This window comes from Cladophialophora immunda (genome assembly GCF_000835495.1).
Source record: "Cladophialophora immunda strain CBS 83496 unplaced genomic scaffold supercont1.15, whole genome shotgun sequence".
NCBI lineage: Eukaryota > Fungi > Ascomycota > Eurotiomycetes > Chaetothyriales > Herpotrichiellaceae > Cladophialophora > Cladophialophora immunda.
In genome coordinates, this window is record NW_015622555.1 from 2,532 (window position 1) to 21,320 (window position 18,789).

The window sequence follows — 18,789 nt, forward strand, 5'->3', positions numbered from 1 at the left end:
CGCGAATGAAGCCCACTTCGCTGAATTAGTGACCCGAATTCCAACTCGCGGAATGGATCGTTTGCGCACAAATGGTAAGCTGATGAGTAGAGAATAAAACATTCAATTAGTGCTACGAGCCTATTATACCAGCAACAGTCGTGATCAGAATCGGGGCTCAGCGGCCTCAGCATCGAAGATGCGCTTCAATTATCGCCGCCGCCGATTGCAGTATGCTTGCCTTGCAAGGTAAAATTATGCCGAGGGTTGAGCATGGATATTAAGGAGCAAACGATTGATCTGCGCATTGGGGTGTTCGTTGTAGGATTGAGTAGCCATCCAGTATCGACGGACTTCGTCTGGCTTGTCTGCCCATTTTGGCCGCTGGTTGTCGAATTGATCTAGATTGTGTTAGGTAAATTAGGCGTTGTTGTGTAGTACAGATGGTAGAGTTGTCACTCACCGGCGGGTTTCAGCCCCGAAAGGGAATTGCGGTTTTTGAAAGTCAGGAGGATGGGAGCTATCTCGGATGGCTCGAACTCAGCGAAACATTTGCGTGCCACTCCAAACGCAAGCTGAATCTCCCGATCTGTCGTTACTTGTTCCGCTGACCAACTCTGACGCAGTTCCATCACTCGATGAGGCCATTTCTCACTACCTCTGGGTTCTTCAAACTCGGGATATAGTTGAGAGAGTCCGGCATCCAGAAGCTGCTTCAGAGAGATCACGCAAGATCGACCTCCATGATTTACTTCTCCTTGCGAAAGGTATTCGCCGTTATAGAAGTTTTCATTCTCGAGGCGGAATCGGAAAAATCTTTGCGTCTCCCCTCCGATGTCTGCGGCAGTTGCATAATATGCTCTGATCAACCAGAGATCTTGAACGAATTGTCCTTTTGGAAATTTCCTGGTGTCAACAATACAAATCTTGATATCGGACCGGGGGCACTTGCGGATCCTGGCCCTCCAAATCGCGTATTGTACAGTGAAAAGTAAGGAGCTTGACCAGGACATGAGGTTATCAGACACCTTGCCGTGAAAGCACGATTTTGTTAGATGCTGATGCAGCAATTCAGTTGCGCGATGTCTTTCCAACCCCAGCAGATCGGTTCGGGAGCTGTCTTGTGGACTGAAAACACTTGCTGTAGAAGCTACTACACTGTCATCATTTCTCCCTGAGCTAACCTCGTCGAACGTCCGAAACAGGTAAGGGGGTTCAGCATCCAAATTCAATGATTGCATGCATAAACTTGCTGGCGGGTAGAACAGAGTGGGCCCATGAGGTACTTTGGTCAATACCGTAATCCAAAAGTCAGGCCAACTCTGCCTGTCTTTACTGCGAGCATCGAATCTGCGGGAAATTTGGTCTTTAAAAGCTGCAGCGTAGTCTTCGTCCACGCTGAGGCGATTCTCATGCTCGTAGTATTCTTCGCTCTCAAAATCAGGATCGTATGGCCATTGGAGACGGGATTCTTCAAGTGGATCAAAGTAGTCATTGGCATCGAGGTTCCCAGAAAGACGAGTGGCTTGGTTAAAGCATTCTTCAGCCACCTTCCATAATACCTCGCGACCGTTGGTATGATTCAAGACTTCCCGGACAATGCCTTTGATCTGGTCATCAAAATGTAATAAGAGTTCACAAATGGTTCCTGTATGGCTTCCATAGGTCTTGAGGCGTCTGATAACAGAACGCTCCGTGGCCTCAGTAAGCGTTTCAACAGTGGTTTGAAGATTGTGAGTGATGCTCGTGAGCTTTTTGATCCCCTCATGGAGCGAGTATGCCTCAGAGAGGACACCGGAGGAATTGGCATCGTTACTCAGGGAATTGATGGATTGAGCTTGTAAGGTGATGGTACTGGTAAGTCGTATAAGCTTGTCGACGGTAGTCTGCAGAGTGACTAGGTGGTTGTGTGTTGATCGTTTTCGTTCTTGTCCACGATTCTCAAATGTATCTCCGGTAATATCCAGATTACGAACCAGGTCTGCGATACCCTCAATACCGCCTTCCATCCCAGTTTCAGAGAAGCAGAAATTGAGTGATTATTGTGTACGATGGGAGGGTAATTTCTTCTGGCTGTATCGCTTTCTAGTGGGAATGATGATCAATCAGGTAAGCTATTCTGTCCAGAGGCTAATTAATTGGTGCCGCTTTTAAGTTCTGGTTTTGGGGCGAGCAGAGTGCATTTCATGTTGTCATGTACTGTGTAAAGCAGCGAGGGATTAAGATCGAAGGCAAATGCCGAATGTCATGAGTGGAACAAACGCTAGAGCGTATTTAGACTAGCTCACTTACAAGGGCTATGGCTCAAGTAATCGAGTGTTCTGGCGAAGATGAAGCCGTAATTGAGATATGACTTGCCGCATTCATACAATGACAACGACCCTTGTTGAAAGGATACCATGTTCGATCCGGAATTCTATTGGGGGAAAATTCCAGCCCTCTGAGAGGACAAAAAGCGTAACACCTGAGCAGAGACAAAAAGACGAGATCCAGTACTTTCACACTCCTCCAACTCGCCGAGCAGACCCAGCCATCCTAACCCGTAATCAAGGCGTCGTAGATGTGCGGCGGAGATCCACAAGACTCGACTGTAAATTTCGTTGCAGATCTTGCAGTTGCTTTCTCTTCACCGACCTTTGAGGCGTCTCACCAGCGATCCTAACCAGTTCTTCGTCCGAGAGTCCTGCCACGGTCTCGGCAGAGTAGATCGATGGCAGCGGGCGAGCCATATGACGTTCTATGACCTGCCTGCAGACGTTGTCGACGAAGGTCTTCAGGGCCACCTGGTTACATTAGTCTTCGGCTTTCATAATAGGTGGGAGCCATACCTTGTAGTAAGCTCGAAGTCCCGACAGTGCCTCAACACACGCTTGTTCGGTCATGTTGACCTGGATTCGTTGCTGCAGACCCGAAATGAATCGGTCCATATCCATCTGGATATTGCTGATGTGCATTTTGCCGTTCCAATCCTGTTCTTTAGTCTCGACTACCGCGCGTTTGACAACGTTTTTGGTGACTTGCTCCCGGGCTTTCTGGATGTTGTCGGTGAAGTAGTGATTATACGTAATGGGTTGATGCTGTTCATCCTCCCACAGCTTACGCAGCTCTTCTGTGGCACAAGTCATGTTCTCCTGGAGACTGGTTCTGACCAGTTCCAAGATCTCGTCAGCGACGTTCGTGTCAGGACAACAGTGGTGGATAGCGGCCTCCACAAATTCATTGACGACATTCCCAATCGCGTGCACGTGGTCCTGAGCGATATCTATCCAGCGGGACGAGTGCTCGTGGAATAACTCTGCCAGGAGGACATGATTGTACGTCCCCGGAAGTTCTTTGCCGCGACTGTTTCGGTAGACCTATAGATAGTAAGCTTCATTATGTTAACCTGAGGTGGGGGCGGAAACTACCTCGCTAACCCATCTTTTCATGCCCTTCTCTGACACCAGAATCTGTCCATCGTCATCCTCGGTTGATTCCGTGTCAGAGCAGTCATCTTCCGAGGCGGCAACAACGCGACGCTTCGCGCCACGATCTCTCATGGTGTCGGCGTATTTGGTGTTCAAGTCCTGAACAGTGGCCCGCAAGCGGTGAGACCTGTGTTTTTCTTCGAGGTTGAAGAACGTCATGTCGACATCGTCGTAAGTCCCATTCAGGGCTGAGGTTACGAGCTGGTCGAATGACATGGCCAAGCGAGTTAAAAACATGCGCATTTTCGAAGGGCTATCCCGTTCCTCGCCCATGGTCGCCAGATCAGCATCGGTCTTAGTAAGCAGCTCGCGCACGTCATGTCGAACTTTGGGCAGTTCTTTCTCAATGTGTCGATCGAGAAGTTGTTGTAAATATGTTCGTAACGCAACGATACCCAGTCGTGCGGGATCGATGGACTGCTCTTTCCATGGAGGGGTGTGAAAGTACTGGATCTCGTCCTTTTGTCTCTGCTCAGGTGTAATGCCTCTCGTCAGCTCGTTCGGGGCCGGATTTTTCACCAAGAAAAATCCCAGCTTCAGTTTCGTAGTGTCTTTGTTGGATGCCAGCAGGGCAATGCGCTTCTCTGAACCTTCGTTGATCAAGTCCGGTTTCGTGATGATGCCCACCGTCCTCTCTCCGTCTTTATCAAACGAACGAGATTTCTTGATGATGCTTTGGTTGGCGATATCATTTCCAGCCTGCACCACGGCGAGAATGATAGTCCGTGGGTCGGAAATATAGCCATCCACAATCTTATGGACCGTTTCCACGTCATCATCAGTCTGTTCTTCGTTCGCCACGGAGATCAAGCCCGGAACATCGACGATACTAAGAAACAAGCCCACAGGGCCACGGACCTTAATGCGAAGCACATCGGAAGCAAATGCTGGCCCTCCTTCGCTATGAGCTCCCTTAATGCCCAATAGCCGGCTGACCTCCATTATTACCAATGGCAGATCTTCGAAGCCGGACAAAATGCGGTGGAAGCTGATGATCCTTTGTTTCTCCTCGTCCGTGCGACCTGGCGACGGTATGATGGACGCGTTAATGATCAAGTCACCCTCGGACGAGTGCTCCAGAAGAATCTCGGTCGGGAATCGCGTGCATAAACCGTCCTGTCTCGGGAACGGAACCCCCGTCACACCTTCCAGCACAGAACTCTTTCCCGCAGACTGGTCTCCGCAGACGACCAATTGCGGTAACCCAATATGATCTGCGATGCCGCGTGCCCGAAGGCCGGCAATCTGCTCCAGCCGTAATGTTGAACGGGCGGAGTTGAGCCCCGCGAAGGGCTCTCCCCCGTCCGATAGTACAGCTTGTTTGAAAGTCATTGAAAGGAGAAGAGATACTTTATAGCGAACCCGGCCAGCCAGAGAGGAAAAGAATCAGCCTTTTATGCCCCAATCGAGGAGCCAGGATCCCGTCCCCATCTGGTTGAGGAGCACCATTGTGCCCGTTCGCCCTGGTCGTCCTTCTGATTTGGGAGAGGATGTTCGAAAATGCGCATCATCAGCCATCCTTACGGCCAATGGACTCCCGTTCCCTGTAGCGATCCACACAGGTTCTCCCTGGTTACAGTTGCGCACAGTCCACAATTCCTGCTGTCTCCTCCGGGACTATTGCCAATATATTGATTGTCTTGTTTCACTCTTTACGGCATGATGCAGTACGTGTCTTCCTATTAGAGATATCCGATGATTCCGTTGTTTCCTCATTCGGCACATCGTGAAATTGCATGACGATTTTAAATCTTGGAGGTGCGGTCGATAATGCACCTTGCCACGCTCGTTTGCGGGGGAATGGACCACGCGATTGTTTGTTTTGATGGCAGCTAGACTGCCATGGCTCGGGATACCTTTCTATCATTTCTTTCCGGCGCGGAACTACCGGAGGTTTCTTCACCCGGCAACTGCGCCCTCGACATGACCACTGATGCAACATGCAACTGCTGGATGGTATGAGCGTAGCTATTTCAACATAAAAGTTTCTCGCTGTGTGGATAGTACGAGTTCATAAATCGAACGGCCAGATCGCTTTCAACTCCTTTTCGCTTTTGATAGGTTCGTCGTCGTCGGAATCCTCGGCACTCGTTATGGCTTGCACTACATTAGAATAGAGTTACTGATGCTGCAACTGTACCGCAGTCCAAGCCTCCTCAGGTATCCAGCCGTCGGATGAGATGTTGAGATAGTCTGCCACCTGTTGCTGTAATTTTAGGGCAGCAATAAAGTATCGATAACTCGCGTTCATGAGCAGAAAACTTTTCGGAGTCCGGCATCGCAATTAATGGGACATGTCCCTTCAAACCCTAAACTCTCCCACTCTTTTGAAGTCATAACCAGGTCATGCCGAAAAGCAACGACACCATCGTTCCATGTCCGATGTGGGTATTGGAAAGGGCGGACAAGGCGTGAATCAAGGGACTACGCGCGAGCCAACTGTGGAAGATACGACCCTATGCAGAGGTCGAAGGCTCTGGCGCATACTATGATACCATCATTCGTCGAGTCATCAGGCTGATCTGGTAGAGAAGCAAAATCAGGCCTTATGGCGGAGACCCAGAATGCCGGATCGAGACTTGCCGACTGCCAGTCAATGAAGCTTGCGGCTTTGGTGGGGTTGTCACTGTCAACGAAGACATTCCGCATGTTCAAATCTGGATGAAACAACGTCGGGTTTGCGACGGCGCGAGTCCTCGGGTCTTTCGACATTGTATCCAAGAGTAGACGTCCTTCTTGAAGCAGTTGAAGATGCATGCTAGGAGTGCCGAAGTAAGACGGTCGAAACTCGTGGTCTTTGTCTTGTGGTGGAACTCTCGAGATGCCGGCATCGATCAGTCCATCACTCCAAGTCGATAGGCCCGTCCCTAATAAACGATTAACAAACTCTCGATGAGTCTCGGATGTTGTGATGCGTACATGGGCCTCTATTTGGTGGCTACCGGTCGTAATATCGACGATCTCTGACGTTGCAATCCCAATATCGGGTTGCAACGTGTGGTCCTACACAAAATCGATCATCCTCCTGTAATGTTATTGCGGACTCGAGCTGCTGATCTGTTGTGTACAAACTTCCATAGGCTGGAAAATGGATGTCATCGATCCAGCCTAGCAGTTGACAAATGTTCTCGATACATTGAACTCACTGGTCAATAGCCATCCCGGCCCATACAGAATGCAGCAAAACGCCGGGGGAATGCTCCATTATAATATACTCGCTTCGGATCTCGTTGGTTTGATCATCCTTCCAGTCGTAACCTGACGAGAGTTCGCAGATGGTGCCCTTTCAATCTGTACCTTTTCTGAGTTTCGGTGTCGTGCCAACACCAGGGCTTGTGGGACACAGGGTGGTCCCGGACAACGCATTAAGGCATAGACATGTCGCCAAGCAGAGGGCTGGCCGGCTGTGGTTTCCTCGGCGTCAATTTGAGCGGCACGGTCGGCCAGCATGTATTGCGTGGCAGTCCTCCCAACTTTCGTGGTTTTGGTCGCTTGACCATTGGTCGAAATCGATGTGTTAACCTCTACATATCGAATGCGAATTTTCACGAGGAGCTTCCTCCCCTTCTGAAAAAGCTCACTCCATTCTGTTAGCTGTGTCTCCACAACCGACCATTCAACTTGCAAATCGTCAAACTGCCGTGTGAGCGGACGCCCTGTTCGCCCAGTCACGGACACGATAACTTCGATCTCTTCAACTCGAACGCTCCGGGAGGGAACCCTTTTTTCGAGAGTCGCTCCTCCAGACGCGGTTGCAGGCACTTCTCCCAGTACACGGCAGGACTGAGTACCACATCTTGTTCCGTGTCCGTGATAATCGCCTTCTTTTTGACCATGACTTTCCACTCAATGGAGTAATGTAGACAGGGAGGCACGTTGTCGTACGTTGCTTCGCGATCCCAGTCCTCGAACTGCATAAAGCCGAGCCGCTGCGGGCGATCTTGTGTATACGCCTTGCTTCCAGTAGAAGTCAAATATGGTATTGAGTATATTCCCTTCTCTTCTCGTGTTCGCCTAATCTTTGTCTGGGGAGCAGCGACTTTGTGATTACCACCTCCTCAAAATGTGTGCGGATGTGCTCGCGAGCGAGTATCAATGACATTTCTGATCCCACCGGGGAAGCGCTGAAATGTTTTTCGCCGTTGAATGAATCCTGTCAATCGGCGTTGATGGAATGGACTGAGAGTCTTCCAGCCCCGACTGTACGTACTTTCAGAGAAAAAGAAGTAGGGTATCGAGATTTGAGACATGGAGAACGTTCTGGAAGTGATACCGAGCGTAGAATAGGGAGCGTGTAGTAGGTACTGAGGAGGGGCGAGAATGTCGCGGTGGTTTGGAGGAAACGCGAAGTAATGCGATAGGTTTCTATTGTGATGATGGGACGCGTTGCTGTCTTGATATCAGCTTAGCGTCTCATGGGCTGCCGTGGGCTCCCTGGACCCGATGGGCATTCGCCTAGGCTGTTGGCTGTGGGAATAACGGCTGATGTTTTGAGGGATCGTAGAGCCTGAAGCACTGGAGAGATCAAGGTCTCTAATGGATTGGCGACGGCAACAGCTGATTCCACTAATCAGATTGCGCCATTTGCGGATGACTAATTGGGTAAGGGGACTATCCCCTGCGCAGCCAGGATGGCTGGCGGCCGCGCCTAACGATCACTTTGCGCTCGGCTCATGACCGTGTCAGCTTTGCCTTTGCCATTGCCATTCCATTCCCTTTGCCTTTACCTTTGGCTTGGCTGGTATGGCGAAGGTGTTGCACGCGGGTGCGCATGGGCGATGTCGGTCCCTTTGGGGTGGTGGACGACGGATCACCACCGAGTATGTGAAAATTCAACGCGTTGGGAAGGTGATGCGGGAAGATTCACGGCCAATTTACGTCCACCGTGACCGCTCCTCGACCTTGTTCCTTGACTGATCTTGAGACCGCTCTCTTCTCCTTCTCTTCCCCCTCCGCGTCTCTTCATGCTGGTTACAAAGCGTGTGACAACTGCGTCACTCCAAAGTCACCTCAGTCACAACGAACCTCGAAAACTTGGGTGAGTGCCTGTAAGATGTCCATCCTTCTCCCTGACTTCTATCTGCTAATGCTGGTATGGATTAAGTAACGGACCCGTATCTCAGTCATGGATCGAAAGAAGGGTGGTGGTGGCACAGCTCAAGCGCCAATTCTGTTGGACTTCGACACAGAGTAAGACCCTTCCTCTCTCCTTCCCCTGTATGATGGAAGAGGCACTCACTGATGTAACCGCCAACGTGGCGGCTACGACGATCTCGCGAACGTGACGGAGAAAAGCCCCTCCTTGTCCTCCCCCAAAATCAAGACGGATCCCATTGACGACTGGCCGATTCTGAACGAGTCCTATGGCGACGATCCGTCCGTCGGTGTGGAAGAGCGCGTTCCTACTTCAAAGAAAGTCAAGACTGAGTATCACCACGAGCTAGCCAGTTCTATCCAGGTGCAACACCTCCGCTGATGACACGAGACTGGCGGAGGTCAGGGTATCAGGCACATCACCACCGTCCTCCTCGGTTTCCCTTTCTTCACGTCCAAACCACCTTTCGAACCCGATAAAATATTACACGACGGTTCCCCAAACGGCGCGGGGAGCGAAACGCCTTCGGGCGCAAAGCCCAGCAGCAATGAGGATTTGAAATATCCAGGTCACGGGCGCGAATGACGAGGTCTTCTGCAAGGATCAAGCGGAGTTCGGAATTGGAGAAGCTCGTATAAGCGTTCTACGAGAGCCAGGGCAAGGATACCAAGTTGGGGAGGTTTTAATTCGACAGCCAAAAGGTGGAACCGGCAGATGCGCCTGAACAGCTTGAAATGGAGCATGGGGACTTGATCGAGGTGCACAAAGAGCAGGTCGACGGCGTATGACAGCGTTGCAGGATGGACATTCGATCAAGGAGCATCAAGAGCAGGTCGATGGCGGCATGACGGCGCTGGCATCCCAAAGACTGTGCATCAGAAAAGAATGAGACGTTCCGCGAGAGACCGGCAAGGATGTCAACCCGACGAGACAATTGGTCGACGGTCCAACTAGGGGATACGCCGGAATGGCTTTGAAATGGGGGAGAGGGACTTGATCAAGGTGCATCAAGAGCAAGTTGGTGGCGCACTACGTCGTTGACCCCCAAAGACCTTGCGTGAGAAAGAATGAAATGAGCTGTTGGCGACGTATGGATGTCTCCCCGGCGGCAAAAGTGCAAGTCATATCTCATGGACCCCATCACCTTGTTCATGTATGGCGACTTGGCTCTTCGCGTCCATGGGAGGATATCTCCTCGCCGAGCGATTAGGACTACCGGGGATCGGGGATCGGGGATAGCTCAAGTTGCGTGGGAAAGGCAACAGTGTTGTATGCAACAGGCGGGAAACTCCCCTACATCAAGGGCTTGTCCTATGGCGCGGGAGAGAGGCGTTTAATCGGGGGCATTGTACACACCCTCTACTCACTGCCTAACCACTGCCTTCTTTCTAACTGCTTCACCAAAACCTGGTCCAACTGCCTCCTGACCACCTCACCACGACCTTTGCCAAACACCTCAACACAACCTTCGCTGACCACTTCACCACAAACTTCTCCGAGTACCCCACTACGGCCTCCTCTCGGGAAGACTCTCATTCGTGACCACCTCCGATTCCCATCACCTTGACCTGAAACCCCGTCAATTTCAGCGGCCAGGATCAGGAAACCCTCCGCGGGTACGAGACGGGGGAAGCGAGAGCAAGTGGCGTCAGGGGCGCAGTCACAATCAGTAGGGAAAATACAGCTAACATTCTCAGACACGCATCAAATCGTTCACCAGCCCGTCGAGGTCCCAGTCATGGCATGGCACTGAACATTGTGGGATCGGAACGTCTCAGACAATATGTGCGGACCATTAACTGGAAGGGGCTACCGGCAAAGTGGCCGGTAGGCCCGGAACCGGACTCCTCACGCTTCACGGACGCCTTTTTGTCAGTGGTACGGGAGCTCAGGGGCGGACAACTCCAGTCAGTCATCCTAGATTTGAGCAAAACTTGTGATGTGGTGAAGGTGTTGACCAGCGGGACGGAAGGCGGGCCAGTCTTCTCAGAAGTTCACCGTTTCGAACTGTTTTGGAGCCCTCGGAAACCGGATTGGCAGGTGATCTCGGCGAGAAGAACTCTGGTAGAAAGCTGCCGCAGTCTACCGCAGCTACTACCACAGGTGCGGGAGCTCACGATTGGATTACACCCTAAACAGGACGAAACACAGGTGGGTAAGGGTTATGTGAGTGATGTAAGGGACTTGGCAGCCGCTTGCTGGAAAGATACTTCCCCCATCTTGAAAGGTTGACACTCAAGATTGTGGTCGACGTCGACGATGCCCTTCCGCAGTTCCTCAAACGCCACAGAAACAGTCTGAAAGAGCTCACTCTCCATCACTGGTGGGTGTTAGCTCCGACTAAGCCAATCTGCGCGGGTCGACAAACCAAACCCCCACGGACGCTGTTGAGACAACTGATCTTACTCAATCGTGCAACCCAGCTGGATAGGGTGACGCTCCGAGGAGACATCTTCACTGGGACCCTAGGTTCGCAAGTGTTTAACGTGACGGGAGCGTTCTATGTCAGGGAAAGGGAGGGAGTTGATGAACCCCTCGTCTCTGCCGTCGAAGAATATACCTGCCACCGCAAGCCGTTCCCATTTCCCAAGTTGCAGCCGTATATCACACGAATTGCCGACGGGAATGTCTCGGGAGACAAGGATCATGCGGAGATCGACGAGGGGGACGAAGATGGGAAGGAAAAGACGAGAAGAAAGGTACATGGTGATCATACATTCGAGATATCTATGTATTAGTACCCGCCTTAATTGGGGTGACGATCACAGAGTATGTCCGACCACTCATGAGAATGTCCTGGGGATGAATATGGGAATATGCCGGACGAGTGGGCAGATGAGATTATTTTGCTGGGGAGTAGCTGGAGGTGAAAGGTGCAGAATTGCGGCAGAAGATGACGGTCCAGACACAGGAAGCATTAGAGAAAGACCGAGGAATATCTCGTGAGTATTGTGCTCGCCCTAATTGGACAGGATCAAGGAGGGCGTGAGGCATAGGCAATGGAATTTCATACTGTAGACTGAAAAATCTCCAAATGTGAGGTAGATCGGTGTCGTATGCCCACCTACCCAGCATATTGGTCGACCCATCTCCAGCCTTGCACCGCCGCCGAGGTGACGACGTCCCTGTATTCGTAGACCGTACTGGTCTACAAGTTCGATGGGTCGTGAAGAAGTCTTTGAAGGTGGCACGTTTTATCAGCCAATCAATCCTCGCGGAATCTGGGTTTTGAATGGCCACCACGCGATGAAAGTGAGTTTCGCCAGACGTGAACGGTCGAATTGTGCCGTTCAGCGCTGCACATCAAGAACGCGGGGGCCCTAGGAATTTGACGATGACATCTTCAATGGCCCTCGCCGCAGGCAGGTTAGTGAAGGCCAACATGACCACCCCTCAGTTGGCAGAAATCATTGAGGCAATTGCAGGCTATTCAACCTTGTTATAGTCGTACCAAAGCAATAGGGCCAAGGATAAGGTGCGGGGACAACCTCTTGGTACTGATGAGAGTGCTTACTTGACCCCAACGGCTGCAGCAAAGCAGGAACTCTCGTCTCCAGAGCTCAAGAGTCAAGACGCGCGACGCAACTTTCATATTGCCGCTTTCAATTCACAGGGGCCATAGTATTTTGACACCAGACGCGAAGCCTTCATTCCACCGGTATCTTTGCAAACAGGCGCCTATATTTCACCTTGGTTTTGCCCCAAAAATAATATTCCAAACGTTGATTCGTCATAAAGAAACTGCAGTTAGACGATGTCCGGAATAGTGCATTTGACAGCGTACCTGGAAAGAATCGCAATATTTCCAAAACGTTAGCCGCCTTCGGGAATGGACTGTAACCTTAAAAAAGGGAAGGGGAAAAAAGAAGAAGAAAAGAAAAAGAAAAGGAGAGAACCAAAAACAGAAAAATAGAAAAATCAAAAATGGGTGATATCGCCTCCCGCGGTTGGATCGTTTACAGATAAACGTCTGATAACCTCCGAGTCTAACCGCGCTGACTCTCTAGTGACCACCTTTTAAATCTCTTGTAGCTGGTCACTACCTTCTGTATATGGGACCAACTTAGTTAATATAGTCAGATCAGAACAACGCTACAGTATAGTACAGAACTCGGAGCCGATAAATAAGAAAGACATCTACGGTTCAATTACATATCCTGTACTAATAGGACGGATATACAGTACTATAACGCACAAATCATTCTAGGACGGAAAGTACATTCTTTGCTCTTTCCGTCCTACTCGATTTCGATTGCCCTTTGATTTGACATCAAGATTGTAACATTACACCGCTCTCCAATCCACTTCCATCCCTTTCGCTCGTCCATCCCAATCGTTATTACTGAGAATATGGACCCTGAAATGATTTTCGACCCAATAGATCCCAAAATATCAACCGAAGGTGGAAAGGGTCAGTTATAGCTTAAGTATCCACGTCCAAAAAGTAGAGACTTACTCGTAATAACTCAAGACCACGAACCGCAAGGGAGGACTGAAGACAACCTCTTCGCAGAGTTTCTCAAGTTCGACGCATTTAGTGACGGAGATAATGCATTGTGTAGCGGGGGGGAGTGTCCCTCTCTCGTTCCTATGTTATTTTCCGGTTCCTCGACGACGGGCTGTCACAGCGCCGATAGGACGTTGTTTGCTTCTACAACCCACTCGGCCTCGTATTCGACGAACTGTGCTCTTTCTGCAATACCTAAGCGGGCTTTCGACACCGTCCGACCAGGTCCATGTTCAAACTGTTACGCCGTCATCGCGAGCCTTGACTCCGTTTTCAGTCATTCACTGGACGGGAGAAGAAGGCCATGCGGTGCTTTAGAGAGAGCCCCCGGAGGTTCCGGGCTCCGCACACTGGGTGACTCAAGCGACGCGAATATGGAAGAGACGGGCCATGGTTCATACCGTCCTGACACACCTGGCTCGAGCCACGGCACCACGGAGCAGTTCCTATCCCATCCAATATCTGCGGACGGACCCTTGCCAGCGGCAGTGACAAATATCGATATGTTCCCTTGGACCTCTCCGGCTATCGACCATCCCGTGGAAGTGGCAGACCCAAGTCTTATTTTCCAGGTCCCTTCAGGGAACTCTCCATGTGACGACCTTTCTTTGCTGACATCCCTCGAAGATCAATCCCCTCCTTCTACCACGACCGGCAGCGGTACGCCTATTTTAAGTCGGACAATAGGACGAGACCAACGCATTGACCGTCTGCAGCGGCGGAGCCCCGTAAGAAGTCGCCCTCGCCGGAATCCGCGAAAACGCGACACACTATCTGCCGAGTGGACAGCGCAGCGCCACTTCGTTTGCAATGATCCAGCCTGTGCCAGCAAACAAACCGGACAGCCGGTACGATTTAAGAGACAAGAACACCTAGTTCGGCATCAAAAATCATTACACCGGACACCTGGGGAATGGGAATTCGTATGCTGGGTGCCGATGTGTGAAAGGCCGTTTAATAGATCGGACAATCTAAGACAACATCTCAGAACTCACTCCAAAAGGAAAGGTGGAGGGAATCGATATGTGGCAACTTTGGACAAGAACTCCCAGTACTATGACCCTAATTGGGTGGGGAAGCTTGATAAAGATGGGTATCCACTGGAGTCGAATGGCCAGTAGGTTTTCGTCCCCCATGTTCTCGTGCACTTGTAAACGAGAATATCAGAGGTGTTACAGTAGCCTACCACTCCTACTTATTGCATAATGATACTATGAACAGCTCACATCATACGGATCGCGGAACGAGACAGCGTTGGAGCACGCTTTTTACGGCTATATGGTGTATACTTTAGGGTATAGTCACACCGGACGGGAAGCACGATAGTTCTGTCGGGTGACATCCGCTCGAGCACGAGCCATTTCGCAGTGAAGATTAGTATAATACATGACTGATATGGAGGGAATTGACATGTTTGGGATGGGGACTATGTATCGATGGGAGCCTTCCCTGTCAAGCGCATCCCGCTTCTTACGTAGATGGTCACGTAGATAGAGGGTTGTGAAGACGTTGCTGGGTATGTTTGGGGTCCGTGGCGGAGTCTCCTACAGTACGCAGACAATCCTATGAGTGGCCTAGAATCCTGTATAGCCGTCCATGAGTTTCTCCAGCCACGGGTGGGAAATTCCAGACGTGCGCATATCTGCATCGCTAATTGAGAGTCGAACTTTAGGTTGCTATAGACATTAATTAGGCCGCTTTGCGGACTTCACTTAACTTATGGTTGAAAAGAATGTTTTCTATATCGAAGTGAGCGTGAAATCTGGCGAGACCGATGGTGTGCCAAACTACCACACAGGTGGGTGCAGAATTCGCTGGCTGGGCGGTAAATCTGCCAGAACTTCATCAAAGAATGTAAGCCTGAAAATATCCGAGATAAATCTCGACATATATTGGCGCTGTCGAGCGGCTTAACCCTCCGATCATGTCCTAGAATCCGGCTGGAGGCTTCAAAGTTTAGAGGAGATATTACAGACCAAATCGTATTACCCAAGAACATGGGGAGTATATGAGGAGCGCCCTAACCCGGGGGTTCACTGAACTGCTCCATGGTAAGTAATATTACGCCGTCCAGGGGAAACCTCCCGCTCGGTTATATGGAAGTCGGCACGCATTACTCAAGACGTCATAGAAATCAATGGGCAAGTCTGACCATGTTGCAGGAGCAGGTCACCGCATTTGAATCACAAAGCATGGTGTTTCCGATTTCGAGGCGAAATGTTCACCAAATCGGCGACTGTTGTCTCGCGCCGCAATCTGCCTGCCAAGGTGTGATTCGTGGGAACGAACCCAACGCTAGACCAATGGGGCGGATGGGGGAATATCGCAATGTGTCCGCAATTTGGACTCCTCTGGAGGACGAATCTACCAATAGCAACTAATATGTAGAGAATGATAGGATCGGCGATTCACTGGCCCGTCACTTGACTCCAATCACCTTCGAGTGGAAATCAGATAAACTTCGGCCTGTTGTCGCTTCTCGGCGTTGAATCGCACGACATCCCCATTCAATGGAAGTGTTTTGTTTGATATCCGCCCCTCTTTACCCCTGAGATAGTCAGCATGCTGACGATATTATACTGTAGTTAGTTATTCCAAGCGCAAGAATGAGAATTAATTCGTCCATCTGAAGATCACCAAATTCTCCTAGGCCACAAAGTCAGATTATAATACCTTAATCAGCAGCCACTTTGTCACTCCCTCATCATGGAGAGCAGGGCTCAATACGTACTTTTCTCGACGCAGCAACGGTCTGACCTCTATATCCCCTTCCTTCAGTCTCTAATACTTCTTATATCACCCTCTGTCGGCATCATCTGAGGCTGCCCAGCTGAGGGATCTGAAAAGATGATAAGCGTCATTCTCTTCTTCCTCCAGATTTTCTGCACGTTCGCCGCTCAATCTAAGTACAAGCATGATCAACTGTATAATAGGGGAAAGCTCAACAGAGATGCGGAAATATTCTCACCGGCCGGAAGAGCGCCTCCTAGCGTTAATACAGAGCCAATCGACGGCACAACTTCACGGCCAACTGCGATACCGCCATCCGCCGTCGAAACTGACCTTGTTTCTTCCCGACCAGATAGATTCCCAAGTATAAATGCCACTCTAAACGCCACCTTTTCCCCGATTGATAGGGCTCTGAGCGATAATTCAGGAGTAGGTTCGGGTCGGAACAACGTCTCCGACTCCAGCAATGAGCTCTGGGATTGCGCCAGCGCGAGTCCACCTTCCTTTCGCTCGTCGGCAGACCCGAGTTTGATGTGTACCGCAAATTGGACAGGGGGCAGCCTCATCGCGAGACAGCCACTGCGGATGGCTTTCGGGCCACCGCCGCCACTAGAGGTCACGAGCGGTGTGTCGCTGGGGCTCAGTACCTCGGTAGCTTCGGTGACGGCTTCAATGACGGCTTCAATGACGTCGAATTCGGTGGAGTCAAATACCGCCTCATCATCGAGTGGAGGCCTTTCCGCGGAGGGAAAGAAAGGGCTGGCGTACAACGACGCCTCGCTAACTGACGCCTTCGATGGTAGGGGGATGACTTGGGCGTACAACTGGGCGGCTAGTCCTGGAGGCCAGCTTGTGGCCGGTGTGGAGTTCGTTCCTATGCTTTGGGGTCTGGTGAGGTTGGACACTTGGTCCTCTTCCGTGAACTCTGCCATTGCAAGTGGCGCGAAACACGCCTTGGGCTTTAACGAACCCGACGACACCAACCAAGCTAATCTGACTGCGGCCATGGCAGCAAGTTATCACATTCAATACATGAACCCCTTGGCAGGACAAGTGTCTATCGGCTCCCCTGCCGTCACCAACGGCGATGGCCTGGATCCACCGCAAGGAGTCCACTGGCTGCAGGCATTCTTCACAGCTTGCGCCGGGAAATGTGAGGTCGACTTCGTAGCATTTCACTGGTACGGCTCGGTGAGCGACATCGCCGGCTTCCAGCAGCACGTAGAGGACGTTACTCTCGCTGCGGCGGCAGCCAATGTTACAAAATTATGGTTAACGGAATTCGGCGCTAATGGGACGGACGCTGACGTCGCTTCCTTCTTGACCCAAGCCGTGAACTTTCTTGATTCAACGACGCAGGTCGAACGGTACGCCTACTTTATGTGCAGTGACGGGATATTGGTCAACGGAGGCACGATCTCGTCTCCCATCGGTGAAGCATATGTCGGGTAAGGGAGCTTTACCGTGACGCCAATGGCAGAAGCCTCAGGTGGGTGCCGCGGTAGGGGCCATAGTGAGGAGGCATTAAGACCTGCGAAGGAAAATGCGGCCGGCCGGTAGGGCTCCGTCATAGTTTCATGAGGACTTGAAGGAAGATTCGTGATGACTGCTCAGTGCGCACCGACGGGGTCGGGCGAAACAAGGTCGTCGTTGATGAAGCCGTCCAGCTCTCCTTAAGGAGTTGCGAAGAAGATAGGTTTGGGTCTAGTATAGAAGTCACTGGTTTAATGACGCCACCATAATCGTGAAATATTATATCAGACCAACGATCTAACTGAAGGGTGAATGCGATACCTGGGATCAAAAGATGATAGACGACTAGTCTATTGATATCGATGTCAACGCGTGAAGAGAGCTTCAAGGTTGAGAGGTGGGTAGTGCTCTGCTGTGTACATGCGATAGCCCTGCTGAGTCAGTGCTAGCTGGTTCATGCTTGTTGTCACGTGAAGGCGTTCATGACAGACTACACGTTAGGATTGGAAACTTTCTGTGATGCTGCATCCTCTCGACTTGTTATGTCTCTGATGAAACTCCAACCGTTGGATCACGGCGTACTAAGTGTAGCTTTCATCGGGTGCGGGGTGAGTAGTCCGTTTCCACTAGGGCATTTACAACTAAGGATCAGTGGGAGCAAAGACGAAAAGACAGGTAGGGGCCATAGGTGGCAGTCTTCCTCTAAGAAGCCGCAGATTCTTTTGGCCTTTGCCATTCGTTCTGTCAAATAATATCGGAGCCTGGTGGAAGTTGATATGTAGTGTGATCGAAGCGTAAGATACTTTCTTCTTAAGGGAGCCCTTACCGTCTTCGACTCTTCGTCGTAGAGAGAGTCTTGGATAAAGTATTGACTTTCGAAGTTTGTAACACAAAAGCTTCGTTTTGGTGGAGGAAAAACCCTCAGAATGTAAAGGGGCAGCGATGGGAGTTACGTTCCCCTTCAGCCCGGTCCGAGATCGATAGTCCATTAGTACTAATAACAGTCTGCTAGCTATACTTTCGTAGGGAGTGGAATTTAGGGGCATGTGACCGTCGGCCATACCAGGAAAGAGGCCAGCGGTCCCGATCCCGGTGCCCGCCTAGTATCGCTAGATTCATTTCGTTGGTGAGGGAACGATGCATCGAATAATCCTAAGTCCGAGGTTACACTGTGGAAGTGCACGGATTGAGAGCGCCTTTCAACTTAACGCGGGTATACGGGTTCAAACGTACATGAAGATATATCGCTATTGAGCCAGCCGACAGACCTATCGATCTATTATCTGGATTCTCTGGTCTCAATAGGTGCCACACGGGGTGGAGAAAAAGCGTAGGATTGGCGCTGGGGTGTTGAGTCACCATGACTGCGTCAAGGGTGGTCGCTATATTACAAGTCAAGCGGCTCGCATTTCTTTTTCCTTTCGTTTTTTTTGGGGGGGCGGGGGCAGGGGGGGGAGGGGGGGAACTTTTTGGGCCTTTTTTTTTTGGCGGAAAGGAGAGGGGGAAGAGAAGAGGGCGAGAGGAGGAGTATTAGCCGT

At 50.8% G+C, this 18,789-nt stretch overlaps 5 protein-coding genes across 5 annotated transcripts; 2 read left to right on the top strand and 3 right to left on the bottom strand.

The window, feature by feature from the left end:
• Positions 1–234: 234 nt before the first annotated feature.
• Positions 235–1,988, bottom strand: PV07_12558 (uncharacterized protein; the record flags this gene model as incomplete). Its single annotated transcript, XM_016400094.1, has 2 exons — positions 235–380; positions 443–1,988. The coding sequence occupies 2 exons, from the start codon at positions 1,986–1,988 to the stop codon at positions 235–237; spliced, it is 1,692 nt and encodes a 563-aa protein (XP_016242256.1).
• Positions 1,989–2,156: 168 nt separating this feature from the next.
• PV07_12559 (uncharacterized protein) lies at positions 2,157–4,798 on the bottom strand. Its single transcript, XM_016400095.1, has 3 exons — positions 3,387–4,798; positions 2,808–3,335; positions 2,157–2,762 (listed from the first exon to the last, which is right to left on the bottom strand). Exons 1-3 carry the CDS (start codon positions 4,776–4,778, stop codon positions 2,526–2,528), a joined length of 2,157 nt encoding a protein of 718 aa, XP_016242257.1. The 5' UTR covers positions 4,779–4,798; the 3' UTR covers positions 2,157–2,525.
• Positions 4,799–5,372: 574 nt separating this feature from the next.
• On the bottom strand, positions 5,373–7,951 carry PV07_12560 (uncharacterized protein). The gene is made up of 2 exons (XM_016400096.1): positions 6,366–7,951; positions 5,373–6,313 (listed from the first exon to the last, which is right to left on the bottom strand). The coding sequence occupies exon 2, from the start codon at positions 6,201–6,203 to the stop codon at positions 5,871–5,873; it is 333 nt and encodes a 110-aa protein (XP_016242258.1). The 5' UTR covers positions 6,204–6,313; positions 6,366–7,951; the 3' UTR covers positions 5,373–5,870.
• A 2,333-nt stretch (positions 7,952–10,284) lies between these two features.
• PV07_12561 (uncharacterized protein) lies at positions 10,285–11,279 on the top strand (the record flags this gene model as incomplete). The annotated part of the gene is made up of 2 exons (XM_016400097.1): positions 10,285–10,692; positions 10,722–11,279. 2 exons carry the CDS (start codon positions 10,285–10,287, stop codon positions 11,277–11,279), a joined length of 966 nt encoding a protein of 321 aa, XP_016242259.1.
• Positions 11,280–16,363: 5,084 nt separating this feature from the next.
• PV07_12562 (uncharacterized protein) lies at positions 16,364–17,230 on the top strand (the record flags this gene model as incomplete). The annotated part of the gene is made up of 1 exon (XM_016400098.1): positions 16,364–17,230. One exon carries the CDS (start codon positions 16,364–16,366, stop codon positions 17,228–17,230), a length of 867 nt encoding a protein of 288 aa, XP_016242260.1.
• Between the last annotated feature and the right edge of the window lie 1,559 nt (positions 17,231–18,789).